Consider the following 15,778-nt stretch of genomic DNA (forward strand, 5'->3'; position numbering starts at 1 on the left):
TGTAGTGCTACTTTTGTTAAAACAAAAAAACTAAAAGACACGTTTTTATCAATCTTGTTTATTTAAAAAAAAGAAATACAGCTCAAATGCTATCATTTTGTAATTATTTTATAGTTAAAATACTGTATCAAATGTCTCAGTGTAGCTGCAAATTCATGACTCGCTTAGTAAAAATTAATCATTAGTGCATAGAAACATCACTTTGTCCCGTTTATGCACATTGGTATAATTTTGTGCTCTTATTTCAGCACATGCATCACATACAAAATACGAAAAAGTGGCATTTGGTTTACAAACGCGTGGAATTCCTGGCCAATTCCCTAAAGGAAAAAGACTCTGATCAGGTAATATATTACAACGAGGAAAAAAAATACATCTTCTGTCAACAGGCAGGGACAAAACGGATAATAAAGCATCAGGTGAAGAATCCAGAGAGGACCAAAGAAGACTCTGGAGACAGATTAAAATGAGAAAATCCACAAGAACAAATGGGTGGTCTTATAATACACACATGCCGATTTTTGACCCACCTACCACAGAGCCAGAAGTCTTTGTAAATCAGCCAATACAATCAATTCATCTTAATAAATTCTGACAAAGCCACAACAATGGTGTCTACGCTACATACGAATACATGCTGTGCTGACCTGAAACACTATATAGTAACATGCACAAGCTTGCATTGTGCTTAAATTAATGGCACATAAACTCCATAAAGGCTGGTAATATCTGTTACTAATGTTACTGAGCTGCCAGTTTGCAGACATTAAGCTGCACGCGTACGGTGCTGCTCTTGTATTTCACCTTACAATTATGACAATTGTTATTTTAAAATAAAATTTTAAAAATTGCATTCATATTGAAACAACAATGTAGTATAAAACTGTGTAGCAAGAGAAGAAAAAGTATGGACATTCATTTCAAAGAACAGGTTACAATTAATAAAAAAAAACAACAACATTCTATTGCATCCTAGTTCTTCTTCAGAATCACACTTTAAAACACAGGTGTTCATTTTCCAGCGACGCTACTGAAGTTTCAAGTTCAATTTAAAGCCCAATGTTGCATCATTGTATCAGCCTATTACTTCTTAATAATTCCTAAAAGATTTCAACAATGTGTCCTGCAATTCAAGTTTAATTCCTGTGTTACATATAAAATCATCCATGGAGCAGAGTACTGATGTGCTGCGATATTCCCTTCCCTTGATTGGCCCTGAACATCCAGATTGAAGCCAATGAAACCGCACCCAGCAGCAGGGGTGGAGCGAGAGGATGGAGTGTAGCCAGTGATGCAGTTACTGCATCTTCTGCCTTCGAAGCCATCAGATTGATGCAAATCAGAGTAGTACAGCACTTTGAGAAAAAGCCAAGTATCTTCAGTCTACCACAAATGCTGACAAGTTTGGAGATTTAATATATTAGACCTTCAACACAGAGGCTACTGTCTCCAAACCAGACTGGGACACTTACACTTCCTTTAAAGGGACAGGCCCCAAATTTCATTCTTAAATACTCAGTCATGTACGTTTTTCTGTTGTACACGAGTCACTCGATGCATCAATGACTGACTAAATTTGTAAAGTGGCGGCCACACAGCTGCATGTTGGTGTGCAGTTTATCATTTCCTTGCCAGTTGGCGAGTCCTGCATAAACTTATCTGCAACTCATTTGATTAGCTACATTAATACATTAAGACTTGAAATATAAAATACAGTTTCAAGTAATTGGCTGGGGAACAAATTGCTTAAAATTAAGTGTAGCTCTACATGCATGGGATAAACGATCTGCATTCAAAGGGATGCATTTTGTGTCCAATACTGTGATCTTGTGAGATGTGCCTCACAGATTATACTAATTTTAGTAGAATAGATTTCTGATATTAATCACACAGCCATCACACTATTTCTGAGTTTATTTCATATAGGAAATACCAATTACTATGTATGGCCTGACGTTTAGACTGGTATAGTTGCTGTTGTCTCCTCTTCCCAGACGGACAGACAGACTTCAATCTTGTTTGTGATTGGTAGACCCTGCCTGACCTTCTGGTGACATCGAGAAGAGGTTCAGCTTGCTGTGAAGCTGGACGCTGAGGTACTCGCAGTCCTGTGTGTCCAGGGAGTGTGCAAGGCCCAAGTAGGTACACAGACCCCCTGCCAGGATGAGCCTGTCCAGAGGCAGGGCAGGGAGCAGCCAAAGGACCACGGCAAGTTCCAGGCAAACGGGGTGACGAAGATGGGAATACAGGCGTTGGGCTCGAGGTGACTTCAGGGACAGCGGGTCGCCCAAGCCGAGACATTCATAATAAACCTGAAGTTTAAAACAACCGGTAATGAGCAAGTGTGGAAAAGCAGAGTGAGAGTACAGCAAAGATTTGGAATTCAGACGTGTGTACCTACCTGTTTAATCCCCAGCAGTTCGGGATAGTCAAAAATTAACAGTATGCTGCAGATTATGGCCCAACACAAGAAATGAAGAGTGAAGCAGATCAATGGAAACCACGTGTCCCAGGGAATGGTGCTTACTGCCCAGAGACACGGGGCGTTGGTCACTGGCTGCCAGCATCGCATCAAGACCTGAGTCAGCAAGGGAAACATAGATAAGAGAATAGCATGGTATAAAGACTATGCATAACCATGTTGCCTTCTTACTGTCTCCATCCTAATTTATTTATTTTCTTGCCTATGAGACCTGCCTGAGGTGAAATTCCTATATATAGTCAGCAGGTGGCAGCATTTGTGCAATAGCACTCAAACTCTGCTTAGGATGTTCAGTTACTTGGACGGACCAAAGCTGGCTTTAGTAGGGGAGGCTCTGACCATGATAATGTGCCTCTGGCGGTCCGCTGCACAGCAAGTGCAACAGTGGTAAAGGACACGGGAGGGGGGTGTCTGTTTTAGTTTAGACGAACATTCGAAAGGCGTTCCCTAAGCAAATAACTGTATTTTTCCCTACATAGTTATTACGATGCCACTATTCATTGTAACCACTGATTCATGTCCTCATTATCCAATGAAAATACCTAGCAGACATACATAGCACACAATACATAACTGTCATCCTCAGAGAAACTGCAACGCTTGATAAAAACGCAAGTCCATCGATAGTCCACTGGTAACGTTCTAAATAGAACCATTCTCAGCATATAATATTCTGGTGATCCGGTCACACAGTCAATTGCAAAGAAGGACAGGGTACTACCTGGAGTGCCAGGGCAGTGCTGGTGCAGTACACAGCTCGGTTCAGAACTCCAAAAACGGACTGGAGAGCCTGTTTGACGGGAGCCCAGGCCAGCAAGCTGTGCTGGGCGGCAAAAAGAGCTACAAGAGCCAGATCCACACCCGCAGCCCTAAGCACTGATCCATCGCGAAGGGCTGTGGACCATGACACAGAATCTAGAGGAGACAGAAAACATCAAAATAAGCAGTCCTGTAATTTTAGAAATAAAATGGCTCTCCTATAGCGCGTACTGTGCCGGTTTTCACACTCTGCCACTGGGTGGCGCATAAATAAATACGTTCCAGTGACGCGTGCATTTTATTGCGTTACATTTTCAAACATTTTATTCGTTAAACTTTCAAATAAATAAGGGACTCAGTGAGGAAAAAATGCCAAATTGAAGTCACTTTATTATGTGGCTGAGCCTGCAGAGCACACGTTGAAAGATGAAATGAGCCGGCAGGGCACACGTTAAAGAGGTACCAATAAAGGATAATCATTAAACACATGGTATTTTTATAATCAGTATGCAGATACAAGTTATGAAACACTATATAATATATTTTTGCAATATATAAAAACAAAGCTTAACTTCTGCGCGCGTGCATGCATTTTTCTCAAGTATGAAAAAGCTAACGCCCAACGTGGGGCTCGAACCCACGACCCTGAGATTAAGAGTCTCATGCTCTACCGACTGAGCTAGCCGGGCGCTGGTAACAATGATGCATTGAGTGGTCCTCACGTATTTTCACTAAATTCGATAACCAAAATTATAATAATTATTATTTGAAATCTAGAAATCATTTTATTTTATGAATCCTATTATTTTAAGTTGTATACAAGTTTATCTGTCTTTATTGCATTGCATCCAAACAATAAATACCGAAAAATATTTAACGACGCATTTATTTCTAACAAAGAGAGATCCTAAACCACAAAAGACGCAGAAACAGTGAAATAATACTGAAAGTAATAATCGTTTTGAGGGCGCAAGCTTACACTTCGGGTCATATTTGGTAATTAACTAACTACCTTGTTAGTTGCAAAACTGGTTGGCTAGCGTCTTGCATTTTGAAATGTTACAATTTCTACTCAATGAAGCATGTAGCAAAGACACAAAATCCGTAACTCGCGCGTTTGAAACTTGAAATGGTGTAACAAATTATTAATTCGTTGAAGTGGTGAATAAAATGCTGTAATACAAATACAGCCCTTTTGCCATTGAACATATTAGTAATACAGTCAATTAAAATTAAGATATACTTTACATCCCTGATAGCCCTAACTATAAGTAAAATTTTATAACAAAGCCATACATCAACATTAATAAGAATATAGATTACAATTGTTGTTGCCAGTCGTCACTGTTTTTTGCTGATAGCTGTATGCTTCCCCCAGACATACCGCGACACAGCGGAGGTCCTCCGGTAATGTTGTGATATATCGCTCGGAATGAGATAAAACGGACGAACTCTGCTCCGGTTCCGAAGACGAACAGAAAATTGAGCAGGGAGAGACCACAAAGGAAAAGACGGCGAGCTGTCACAGACGCCATTTTCGCAGATGGGAGTGAGAGAATGGAGCCGCGGACAAGCGTCGGGGCTTCCGCATGTGGAGCCCCAGCCGATAAAAACAAACCGGTAGTGTCCACGTTGTATCGTTTTAGGAACGGGACATAAAGTTTCATCTCAGTTATTTAACCGTTCCATCCATTGTTAAAAGTTACATATGCCAAAACTGATTAACATTTATGTTTATTTTTTTGGATATTAATTTACTTTTTTTTTGGGGGGGTGTAAAATAAGGTCCGTAGATCAGGGTCGAGGTCTCAAGCAATACAATTTGCTACACATACGTTTTAGTACCAAGGTTATTATAGTTTTCTGAATTGGAAAAAAAACTCAAGCCCCATTCCTGAACGCATTTATCAAGTCGATCACCAGGTTAAAGAGTCTTAAAAGCACTTCTATTGTCACGGTGAGAACTGAAAGGCTCAGAAGTACCTTCTGCCCTCAAACCATTCAGCTTCTCGATACCCGACTGACACTTTAATTCATATCCTCTCAACAACAACAACAACAAATTTATTTTTATATAGCGCATTATCACAACATTACATTGTCTCAAAGCGCTTTACAGCATCCTCACCCAAAGCCCCCAGTGAGTAAGCCATAGGCGACAGTGGCAAGGAAAAACTCCCTAGAAGGAAGAAACCTTGGGAGGGACCAGACTCAAAGGGGGAGCCCATCCTCCAGGGGCCGGCAGGGATAGTCAAATAGTCAAATCCTCTCCTTATTCATGCGTCTCCAGAGGTGGGCATTTCAGGTTCATAAAGTAAAAATCCAGACCAAGGTTTTGTTTCAACTGACCAGTTGAGTCCTCTGCGGCTGTGAATCTTTATATGAGACTGGTTGGTTGAAACAAAATCTTGGTCTGGACTTATACTCTCTGGACCTGAAATGTCCACCACTGTGTACCTCACACTTTATTACAGTTGTGTTGCACATCTCAGGCCTATTTGTTCTACAGTAAATCCTTTTTTATTTTCAGTATAACTATTCCTCAGTATAACTTTTATGTCTGTTTATTATCATTTACCATTAAATGTCTTTCTGTTGTTACTGTTTTTATGATTGCCGAACACAGGCTACAAAAGTCAGTCACAACAACCAGTACATGACATCCATCATTTACACTCAACGGCTCAAAATTGCCAGGGGAGTAGCTAGACATTCTGGGGTCCTTGACAAAATGCAGCCTTGAGTCCCCCTGTCCTCCTTACATTATAAGATCTTGCAATTTTTCCTATTCAAGTGTTCCCTTGGGCCTGCTGAATCTATCAGGGTGTCCGCATGCCTTCGACACCCCTGGTAAGTGCCATAGATGAGTTGAGCTTAGTTTCAAGGTATGGATAGGTCACAACAGAGGATTCTTCTCCTGATGCCTAACAAAGGCTTGGCAGTTGTACATTTTACTGTAATGTGCCTTTCATTTGGATTTTTTTTTTACTTTGTCCTTTACACTAACATTTTTGTGAGTTCTGAATACAGCAAACATTACATATTCCTTTATGTATAGTTCCATATAAATATCTTTGCAAAACAACTTCTTTTTTTTACCTTAGTCTTGTGCATTCGGTTCCAAATTTTCCAACTCAACAAGCAAAAGACCATATCCACAGTTAACAGGTTTTTCTACGTGTTAGGAAAAGTTTTGACTGATAGTGTTTTTAATTTTTTGCTGTAGTTTTGAGAAGATTGTTTGACTTTGCAAGATGACTGAGAGGTTTTGTAAATGTCGTCTGAAAATTAGATTTTGTATTTAATGCTTTGAGAAAATGGAAAATGTTTCAGGAAATGTGCTTCAGCAATTAAGAAAAGCTATAACGGCGCACACATATGCCAAACATTTTGATGTTTCACAACTTAAAATACCGTCGTTGGCACTGGGCGTTTTTCATTGTATGTGTAGGTGGGGAAAACGTGTAATACCATTAAACCAAACAGCCGGATTGTAAATATTTTGCATGAGGGCATTTGTGCAGTAAAGACTGCTACTTTTAGCCTGTAACCATTAAATATAGGTCGTTTATGTTTAGCCTGAAAAGCTTCTTCAAACCTCACGAGCAGTGCAGAACCGTTACAGACGCACACTACCTATTTTTCATTTTATGTATGACATTACTGTATATATTATTTTCGGTAAAAATTGTACATCTGTTCAAATATGTTAGTTACTAGTTGTATTTCATGCGGGCAGTACAATTGACACCTATTCAGCGAGCGAGGACCCGTCGTCATACGAGATAAGCATAAAATGCATCGCGCCCTTTGTTACTCCTTTTCTTAAGCGCTGAGTAGCTTAACTGGTGGAGTTCGAGGGTGAGCTATCGCAGTAGTTCCTGATTGCTTGTTTCACAACTTAAACCTTTGCCGTTTTAGTTGAACCTTTGTAAACAGTACTGGCTAAGGTTTATATTTGGAAAATTATTCCTTTTTATGTGCTGGGGCATTCATGTTTAATTTTATTGTTTGAAGTGATCGAGCACTAACTTTGACACGTGCTTTTTAAAATATGAACCCATTAATAATTGGGAATTATATTGGTTGGCTTGCCGACCGCTGATGGTTTTGTGTTACTGGTTATTTGCCACTAATTTCGTGTTTAGCTAGACGATGCATGGTAAAATTTGGTTTCCAGCACGTTGCGTGGTGCTGGCCTTGCAGGTTAACCACACGACGTGTTGGACTACAAATGAGTAAAACCGACGAATAGTTATGTTTTTTCTTTTTTTTTATTCGTCAACAGTAAATATAATTTCCCCTTATGTGAATTTTGGTCAACTCGTGTTTTTACGGTTACATATGTTCCTTTGGTCTTTGACAAAAGGTTAACTGACCTGGAGCTCCAGCGTTGTCGGTTCAAACGAAATCATGCATTGACCATATTAATTTCTGCGGGTAAAACCTGTTCAGCAATCACGATTACATTTTTTTTTTAATTTACCAATCTAAACGAGTCAATTTATATTTTAAAAAGTCACATTCGAGGTATTTGTTAAAAAGACGTGGTCCCAAACAACCGGAGAATAGGTTTCATTTTGTACTAGTTACCCATAAGATTGGTTTAATGTTTTGATCAGTCTTCAGCTGTCAAAACCAGAGTTGGAGAGAGGTTCAAAGCTCATGGTCTGTACTTCAACAGATATTTAGAGGGGATGGATAAGGCCTTTGCTGAGCTAACGAGTCCCATTTTAGGTACATATGCGCTGGACCCACTCCTGGTGTGTAAAGATGATCTATTAGACTAGAGTCTCTGATTCTGCATGATGTGCTTTTCACAGTGCACTGAACACACCCTGCTTCTGCACGTGCCCTCTCCCCAGTGGTGCTGGAGTTCCATTGGCATGTTCATGCTAATTCTCCCTCTCCCTTTCTGCACATGAACAGGATATGGAGTGGAGGCTTGGCTGTGTGATTCTGATGTGGTAAGTCATCCTGTTTTAAAGGTCTGGAATTGATTATAGAGTAGATGCTACGGTTTCTCAATTTTACAGATACAGTTGCTAATTTTATATACTTGAATGACAGGCCCAGGTCCACTTTGGATTTGTTAGCCATCCTTTATCATGCAGTGGCTGTACTGATTCAAATCTGTGGTTTATAAGGACATCTTGTGGTGTGTAATGATGACTTACTAGACTAGAGTCTCTGATTACAGCATGAAGCTCTTTTCACAGTGCACTGATCACACCTCATGGCATAGTAAAAATGCCCTTTCTCAGTATATATGATACTAATTGCCTCATCTTTTTAGGCTCCAAAAACATGGAAAGTTGTACATTTCCAGGAAGTGGAACTCTACAATTTGGTAAGCATTAAGTATTTCTAAAGCCTAGGGGTCAACGAATCCAGTTTGACTAGTGTGTGGTGATGATCGATAAGACTAGAGTCTCTGACTACAGTATGAAGCTCTTTTCACAGTGCACTGAACACACAGCACAGATGTGCATGGACACTCTGTGTTTGGCATGTTACACTAATGGTGTCTCCCTGCATCCTGCAGAATGTGAAATGAGGACCGCCTTCGGGATCGCCTGCTAGCATGTGGTAAGAAATCTGATGTGTTGTGGAGTCTGGTTTGTGCAGTTTGACGGCTATTGTGTAAAGTTCCCGTCGATCTTGCTGAGTAGATGTAGCAGGTTGGAGTGCCAGTGATGATTCAGTTTTATGGTTCACCTGACTTAGGCTGATGTTATACTCGCAGCGCACTGAGGTACTCCGAAATGGACTCCATGGGGGCGGCGTTATATTGCCGTTATATTTTTAAACGTTCCTAACCTCTGCATTTTGGCAGCATTAATGGAAGTGGGTGTCGAGTCAGTCTGAGTAGTTCTGAACTGGTTGTTCTTCCAGTGTTTCCTGGACCGATACAGAAAAGTGCTGCAGCCATAGAATGCTGAAGAGAAAAGGTCAGTATCACTGTACACATGGTCAGCTGAGCAGTGATTAGAAAATATTGTACTGCTACAGTATTTTACATTAGATTTTACTACCAAATATTACATTTGAATAAAATAAGCTTGACTTTGATTAGTCTGCATTTTGTATAGTAAGCTGGTTTGTGGATAGATATTCCTTAGTCTGCTTCCGTTTTGTGTTCTGTGATTTTTCTAGAATATGTGAAAGTACTTGTGGAATAAACTTTAATCTAATCAAAACTGTTGTCAGTTGTCTTCTGTTTTATGCACACCCTTTTACTTCACACCCTGATCTTCAGGGAACTGATCTGTACTGCAAGTCTGTAAGATGTCCACTGTTACTGGGGAAAAACAGTGGGCAGTTTCTTATCCTTTTAGGAAAGGGCGAAATTTCAGTTATTTATACCTTCTGTTTCAGATTACTTGTACGTGATATTCCTCAAATTACATAGTTGTCAAATATGATCACAAGTGTCTCAAATCCCTTCACCAAATATGGATGGGAGCTTGTAGTGTTGCAAAAAGCTGACACTAGCCTCTGGTTTACCCTGGCTGAGGGAACTACACAATTGACTTGATTTCTAAACATCCTGAGGGAACTTGGACCTTTTTTGTATAATGAGCTACCAATTTCATTGCCTGCTTAAATTACACAATCATTTTACATATGAGGATCCTTTTCCCCCTGTATGTTTTGCAGCAGATGGTGATTCGATATATCGTGCATACTTCACATCCTCATGCACGAAATTGCACGTAGTATGAACTTGTAGGTATCCATATCCCGCTTGCTTGCAAAAGCATCGATTCTTTTAAACGCCTTCACTTCCCAGGTGCCCCTTGCGGTTTTCCGTTACTTGGAATTCCGTGACCGCAATTCCTTCCGGTTTCCAGGTGTTACCTAGCAGCTTTATTTACCCGCAGATGAATGTGTACCAGTTTGAGTCATGGGTGAAACTGGCGGGCGCGACGTTCCGAAAAGGGAAAGCGAAGGTTATCTTACCACTAAGCCGAACGGCACCGCTCAGCTGTGCGAAAAGCCAACTGGAGTTTGCAGCGTCTTTGCGATATAGCTGCTCTATCGGTACCGACGATTAATGGCAAGACGGCTTTCGCGTTAGCTGACGTCTAAAGTGTCAGAGGACGAAAAACCAGCAAGGACGAGACGTATGATGTACTGCGAAGTATCGTAATTGCAAAAAGCTCGTAGTTAAAACCATAGTACCCGTCTAGATAGTGCCGTGACTGCGACCCCCCCCCCGGAGAAGCTAACATTAGCCAGCTAGCCGAATGAAAACTTTGGCGGAAGAGGACGCGGGGACCTTCGAGTCTCGCAAAGTTTGACGTGGACATGAGCGGAGGATCGGACTCGGTGTGCTGAAAATCAGGGAAAAGGTGTCTCTAAATAGAGTCTGGAGAAATGACGCCCGATTCACGTCGGTAAAGATGATATGTTAAGGCTTCATGATGTAGCTAGCCTAGCTACTAAGTTTGGTCGGGCAACGTTTAGTATTCCAGTCGTTTCTCTCTCGGTCATCCTAATTGCAATTTTAAAAGTACACACGGCTTATTTGGCTGGAATTGTTTTTTCTATATGGCGTTAATTGGCTGATTTAGTGTGTTTTATTAACAGTGCTTGGCTAGTTAGCCGCGGGGCAGTAAGTCTTAATCTAAACGTTACCATTAATTAGAAGATTAAGTACAAAACAAAATCCATTTCCCAAAAACAACTAGATTTTAATTGATAATGGTAATCTAGCAAGCGTAGTTGCATTTTATTACAAATACTACTAAAGAAATCTCTGCTTTTAAAAGGGAGCCGACAATCTTCCTGTCTTAGGAAAAAAATCTTTTGTCTCGCAGCGTTTTCCACATTTTTCTTGGAATCGTATGAAGTAAAGACGTCTGGTTTACGTTTCTGGTGTATTTGTTTTTGCAAACAGTCGCTGTTTCGCAGACTCGTGCCATTCTAAATCATTTTACGTATTTCTTTTTTGTCTCTGGGTGTCTCACTCGTTGCAACAGACAAGGAGTGGATAAATAGGAGAAATAGGCCTGACGCCATTAATGTCGTGGTTGCCAGAGGGCTCGGTGGTTTAACACACCTGTTGTGCCCTTCCCGCTTTAGGCGTGTCGTCTGCGCACCTCGATCGCAGTTCATGTTGCATTCGTGGCATCCTGTGCTCCTTGTTTTCGAATAAATATTCTTTGTAGCTTTTAACACTAAATTTTAAGGATAGTCATAGATTTTTTTTTTTAAAAGAAGACAAATTTTGCCAAGTCTCCGTTTTAATACCATTAAATAATTTAAATTCTTTTAAAAATAGAGAGCAAATAAGCATGTCAGCTGTTGTAGGACGAGTCTGGGGGTGGGTTGGCCCCGCCCTATCTTATCGTCCCTGGGGCAGCAAGCCTGTGAAAGAGGAGGAACAAACTAAAGGCAGATGGGGTGGGATGCGCACCTGGTTGTGGCCAGACAAGAAACAAGAAAGTGACCAAAAGGAGTTTACCAAACAATGCTGGGAGGAGAGAGAGAAGGTCCAACCCATGGAAATCGAAGAGCTTCGAGCTGGGAAGCTGGAGTTGGAACCAAAAGCGCAGAGTGCCCCCAGATGGTGGAGGTACATCCTGCCTTCGACATTCTTATTCTGGCCGAGACTAACTGAATCGAAAGAGAGAAAAGTACTACAATACGGGGAATGGAACGAGGGAGAGTGGGATCCGGACCAAGATGCGGGCGAGTCGGACTACGGGACCCCACCTCCTTCCCCCACACCTCTGTCACAGCCTCTGTCTCCCTTTCGCTACTTTGCACATTCCTGGAAAGTGGAGGTCTTGCCTGAGCACTATGACATCTGCTTCAACTTCCTGCGGCACCTGTTTGACCTATTCGTCGTTGGCTTCCTCTGGACTGTCTCCCCTCCGGTCAGGGTCGTCCTAGATGTTCTGGGTGTCCAGGGAGCGCTGAAGCTCTGGATACACGGCATGGCGATGTTCTTCGTCTCCACCGTGGGAATGGCTGGACTCCTGTGGCTCATCCAGGAGTACCTGCCCCAGTTTGCTCTGGTCTATGGCGTACTCCAGGTACTGGTCATCTCTGTCAGCGTGCACCAGAGCACAGTATCGGGGGATGGGAAGGAGGCTGAGAGCAATGAGGAGAGCAAAGCAGATGGAGAAGGAGAACCTGTGCAAGCAACGGAGGAGTGCAACAAAAAGGCTGCGGCCTAAAAATGGGCATGGAACAGTAAGGTCAGTTTATTTCTCTTCATCCATCCATCCATCCATTTTTGTAAGGCTTTTCCTATTCGGGGTTATGGGGGTCCGCAGCCTATCCTGGAGGCTATGAGTGCAAGGCAGAGAACAACCCAGGATGGGGTGCCGACCCATCGCAGATGCTCAGAATTATTTAAGGAAAAGGCATGATGGATTTAAACTTCTCCTTGTTTCAAGATGTCTTTCTTTGTCATGTACATAGTTATACAAGTACAACATGTAGTGAACTGTAGTATCTTTATTATATGGCAAGGATTTCTTATGCTTTTTAGGCATGATGGTTAAATTCTTTATAAAGTCTGTTTCAGGTGTAGAAAATTAAAAATGCTGAGGATATAGTGCTGCTTAAAATCACTCTTCTGACATTTTCCATCTAGTTTTGAAACGAAGATCCATTTTTTTCCAACTGCCCCCAAAAAGTCTTTGTCAGTATTGTATGAAACAAGCCTGAATTGATGGTGTGCATCTTAAAAATGATCATTTATGAGTTTTCCCTGACATTTACTACATATGTTAAAGGTGGAGTTCCATTGAAGGGTTTAGGAATTGTTCTCCTGTAGCGGAACGCCAGCTGGACTGACATAACTCCAGTGTGAAAAGTGTGTTCGTGGCAGAACGAGTGATCCAGCAGACCATGTGACTGTGCTCTCCACCCGCAACCACTGAATCACACACAGCTTCGTGAGGGTCTTGGTTAAAAGCCTAGCTATGAGCTAGCGTATCATCACGGTCAGAGTTGTGCCTCGTATCACAGGGTTGTAGCGGAGGCCTGAGTTGTGCCTCGTGTTACACCAGGGCTGTAGCGGCGGCCTGAGTTGTGCCTCGTGTTACACCAGGGCTGTAGCGGCGGCCTGAGTTGTGCCTCGTGTTACACCAGGGCTGTAACGGCGGCCTGAGTTGCCTGGCTACAGAGTTATAAGAGGAACAGCATCCACTAGGAGGTATTAAAAGTGCTAAGTGTCATAAAGCATTTGGTGGGTTAGGGTGTTGAGTAAATCACTGGTCTTGGTAAAACAGATGGCGCTTGATATTTATTACATGTTGTGGTAGGTAGGTGGAATTTTAATGAGAATATGAGTAAGCAAAATATCAGGTGTTAATTTAAATAAAATGATTTGATGGGCTTGGAGTCGCCTTCATCCCTTTGCTCCTCTGTCTTTTGCATCTTTCTCTTTTGTTTGATTTGCTTGATGTCGCATCGATCGAAATATCTCACCCAGTTCAGACCATATTTCATAAATGCAAATGGTTTATTACCAAAAACAAACTGTATTTCCAAGCCATGCTTTCTCTTTGATCCTTCACAGTCGCACATCTTGATTGTAAGTGGAAAAAATAGAAAGCTTATTAAACGTAGATCAATCTGCCGCCAGCACTCAGCATCTGCCTCCTCCTCAACCAACACATTTTACTCGCAACCCCCTACCCCCTTCTCCACCTGGTCAAAAAGTTTTACTGGTCTGTTAAATTTTTACATAACATAAACCTGCCTGTGGTCATCAAAAGCTTGGGAACCCCAATACTACACTATTAAGGTGCAAACATACAAAAGGTGAGTGAGTGTGAGAGAGGTGGCTTCAAATGGGGAAACGCCAAACATTTTAAATTTTCTTGTGGAAGTAGCTTTCTCTCCCATGTATCTTACTGAAGCTGGGTGGCTTGGTCCCTTCTGATATATTCTTAAAGCATGATGTAATACTATGATAACAGAAAAAATAATTTGGGCAGTGGTGGCTTAATGGTTAGGGACATGCACTTGTAGTTGAAAGATTGCAGGTTTGAATCCCCCACCAACAAGGTACCACCCCCAGGCACTGAATTAGCTGCCCCCTGCTATGTCACGACGTCCCTTATGGGTTAAAAGTAGAGGACACATTTCATCGTTCTGCACTGTGTGCTGTGGTGTGTCAACAACGACCACTGGTCACTTAATTCTAAATGTGGGTCCTCATTTTTCTGTTTGTTTTTTTCCCCCAAGGTTTCGGTGGTTTATTCAGTTGACCTGAAGGATCATCACTGACAATAATGAAACTTGACTTTTCAAATTTCTCCAGAAGAGAAGTACGGGGAACCGATCTTCTGAAAGAACAACTGTTTCCCCTTGTATTTATTTCTGTCTTGTGAACAAACAGTATCCTCTTGCAGCAACAATACCACTGTAGCTAAGCACAACGTACGCATACAAGACTCAACGTGTGCAGTTTGAAACGATGACACTAATAACCGAGCCTGGAGGGACCTTCTGAAATCGACATTGGGCTGTGATTCTGCCTTCAGCACTGAGCTTAGGGTGATAGTTTGTCATTATGGACTACATTTGAGAGAACTCTATAAACAAATTTGTTTGAAAACAACATGAGCTTTGTTTGTATGTATGTATGGAAGAAAAAAACTACTCCATGTCATTTGATAGGTCATTGAGGTTGAGAAAAATGTCACAGACCATGCTTGTGAGAGCTCCCATTTGCTGACTGTTTAAGTTTGTAGCTTCACTCCTAGCCATCACTGTGAAACATAATGCCATGTTTTGTGTATTAACCCCCTCGGCCAGGGGGCCAGGCATGGAGCCATACCAATCCGGCTGACTGCTCTGTCGTGGTTTTTAACGTTGCGAGTTTTATAACGTGACGGGACACTGTGGCACTCGGCATCGTATAGCTCTATTAAGGGGATTTTTGTGAACCAGTCCCAGTAGCACCTAACGTCCCTGACATGAATATTATTACTCTTTGTATGTGTGAAGAAATATCTCAGAATTAAGCGTTACATTTTCTGTTGGTTTGATATGACATTGAAAGCCACTTGCTTTTTTTGGAATGATCCCAACTTTCACTTCATGTTCTTTTCAGTTTTATATCTATGTGCAAATCTTCACGTATCTGTTGTGTGTCTTAAGATGCGCATTCATTGCATGTCCAGATCTGCCTTCCTTTGTGTGAATTTACTCAATGATAGACTAATATGCTCCACTGTAATGTTGTATAAAATATATCATATGAAAAACTCTGTGTGTTTTCATTGTAACAACACGATCCAACTCCGAAAGGTGCAGTTATGGTGTTTGCTCTATCTAAAGAAGAAATGTGGAAATGATTCATGACTGAAGGTTGGTCTGTGTCTTTCCTATAGCACCTGCATCTATGTTGTTACGTTAGTGTATTACTGGCCACTATATGTTTAAAGTGTTTTTTTGCCGTTTCATTTTGGCCTGTACAATACCTATGCATGGTAGGGGAGCCCAGCATTTCAGCCGTACAGAGCGGGCTTGTGTGCTGCTTTGGGAATGCCACTTTCACTAAATTCT

The 15,778-nt window shown here is 41.5% G+C and overlaps 2 protein-coding genes and 1 non-coding gene across 4 annotated transcripts; 1 reads left to right on the plus strand and 2 right to left on the minus strand.

The window, feature by feature from the left end:
- Positions 1-42: 42 nt before the first annotated feature.
- nrm (nurim) lies at positions 43-4,828 on the minus strand. The gene is made up of 4 exons (XM_048993605.1): positions 4,626-4,828; positions 3,204-3,397; positions 2,402-2,578; positions 43-2,312 (listed from the first exon to the last, which is right to left on the minus strand). The coding sequence occupies exons 1-4, from the start codon at positions 4,774-4,776 to the stop codon at positions 2,010-2,012; spliced, it is 825 nt and encodes a 274-aa protein (XP_048849562.1). The 5' UTR covers positions 4,777-4,828; the 3' UTR covers positions 43-2,009.
- On the minus strand, positions 3,858-3,930 carry trnak-cuu (transfer RNA lysine (anticodon CUU)). Its single transcript has one exon. It is a non-coding gene; the product is annotated as a tRNA-Lys (tRNA).
- Positions 4,829-6,998: 2,170 nt separating the features above from the next.
- On the plus strand, positions 6,999-15,477 carry c23h6orf47 (chromosome 23 C6orf47 homolog). Of its 2 annotated transcripts, none has more exons than XM_048992961.1 (6): positions 6,999-7,102; positions 8,171-8,208; positions 8,538-8,591; positions 8,787-8,830; positions 9,137-12,450; positions 14,453-15,477. In XM_048992961.1, exon 5 carries the CDS (start codon positions 11,542-11,544, stop codon positions 12,427-12,429), a length of 888 nt encoding a protein of 295 aa, XP_048848918.1. In that variant the 5' UTR covers positions 6,999-7,102; positions 8,171-8,208; positions 8,538-8,591; positions 8,787-8,830; positions 9,137-11,541; the 3' UTR covers positions 12,430-12,450; positions 14,453-15,477. The 2 variants fall into 2 exon arrangements, with proteins under 2 accessions (XP_048848918.1, XP_048848919.1); XM_048992962.1 differs by having other exon boundaries at positions 7,042-7,102; positions 8,065-8,208.
- The last annotated feature ends 301 nt before the right edge of the window (positions 15,478-15,778 follow it).

Source organism: Brienomyrus brachyistius, chromosome 23 (genome assembly GCF_023856365.1).
Source record: "Brienomyrus brachyistius isolate T26 chromosome 23, BBRACH_0.4, whole genome shotgun sequence".
In the NCBI taxonomy this organism is placed as follows: domain Eukaryota; kingdom Metazoa; phylum Chordata; class Actinopteri; order Osteoglossiformes; family Mormyridae; genus Brienomyrus; species Brienomyrus brachyistius.

What these genes read in the sequence shown, in the direction of transcription:
- nrm (XM_048993605.1), bottom strand. Translation starts at nt 4,776, where the DNA reads ATGGCGTCTGTGACAGCTCGCCGTCTTTTCCTTTGTGGTCTCTCCCTG. An exon ending in AGGACCTCCGCTGTGTCGCG is followed by an intron (nt 3,398 to 4,625) that starts GTATGTCTGGGG and finishes TGTCTCCTCTAG; the next exon opens with ATTCTGTGTCATGGTCCACA. An exon ending in GCACTGCCCTGGCACTCCAG is followed by an intron (nt 2,579 to 3,203) that starts GTAGTACCCTGT and finishes TTGCTGACTCAG; the next exon opens with GTCTTGATGCGATGCTGGCA.
- c23h6orf47 (XM_048992961.1), top strand. Translation starts at nt 11,542, where the DNA reads ATGTCAGCTGTTGTAGGACGAGTCTGGGGGTGGGTTGGCCCCGCCCTA.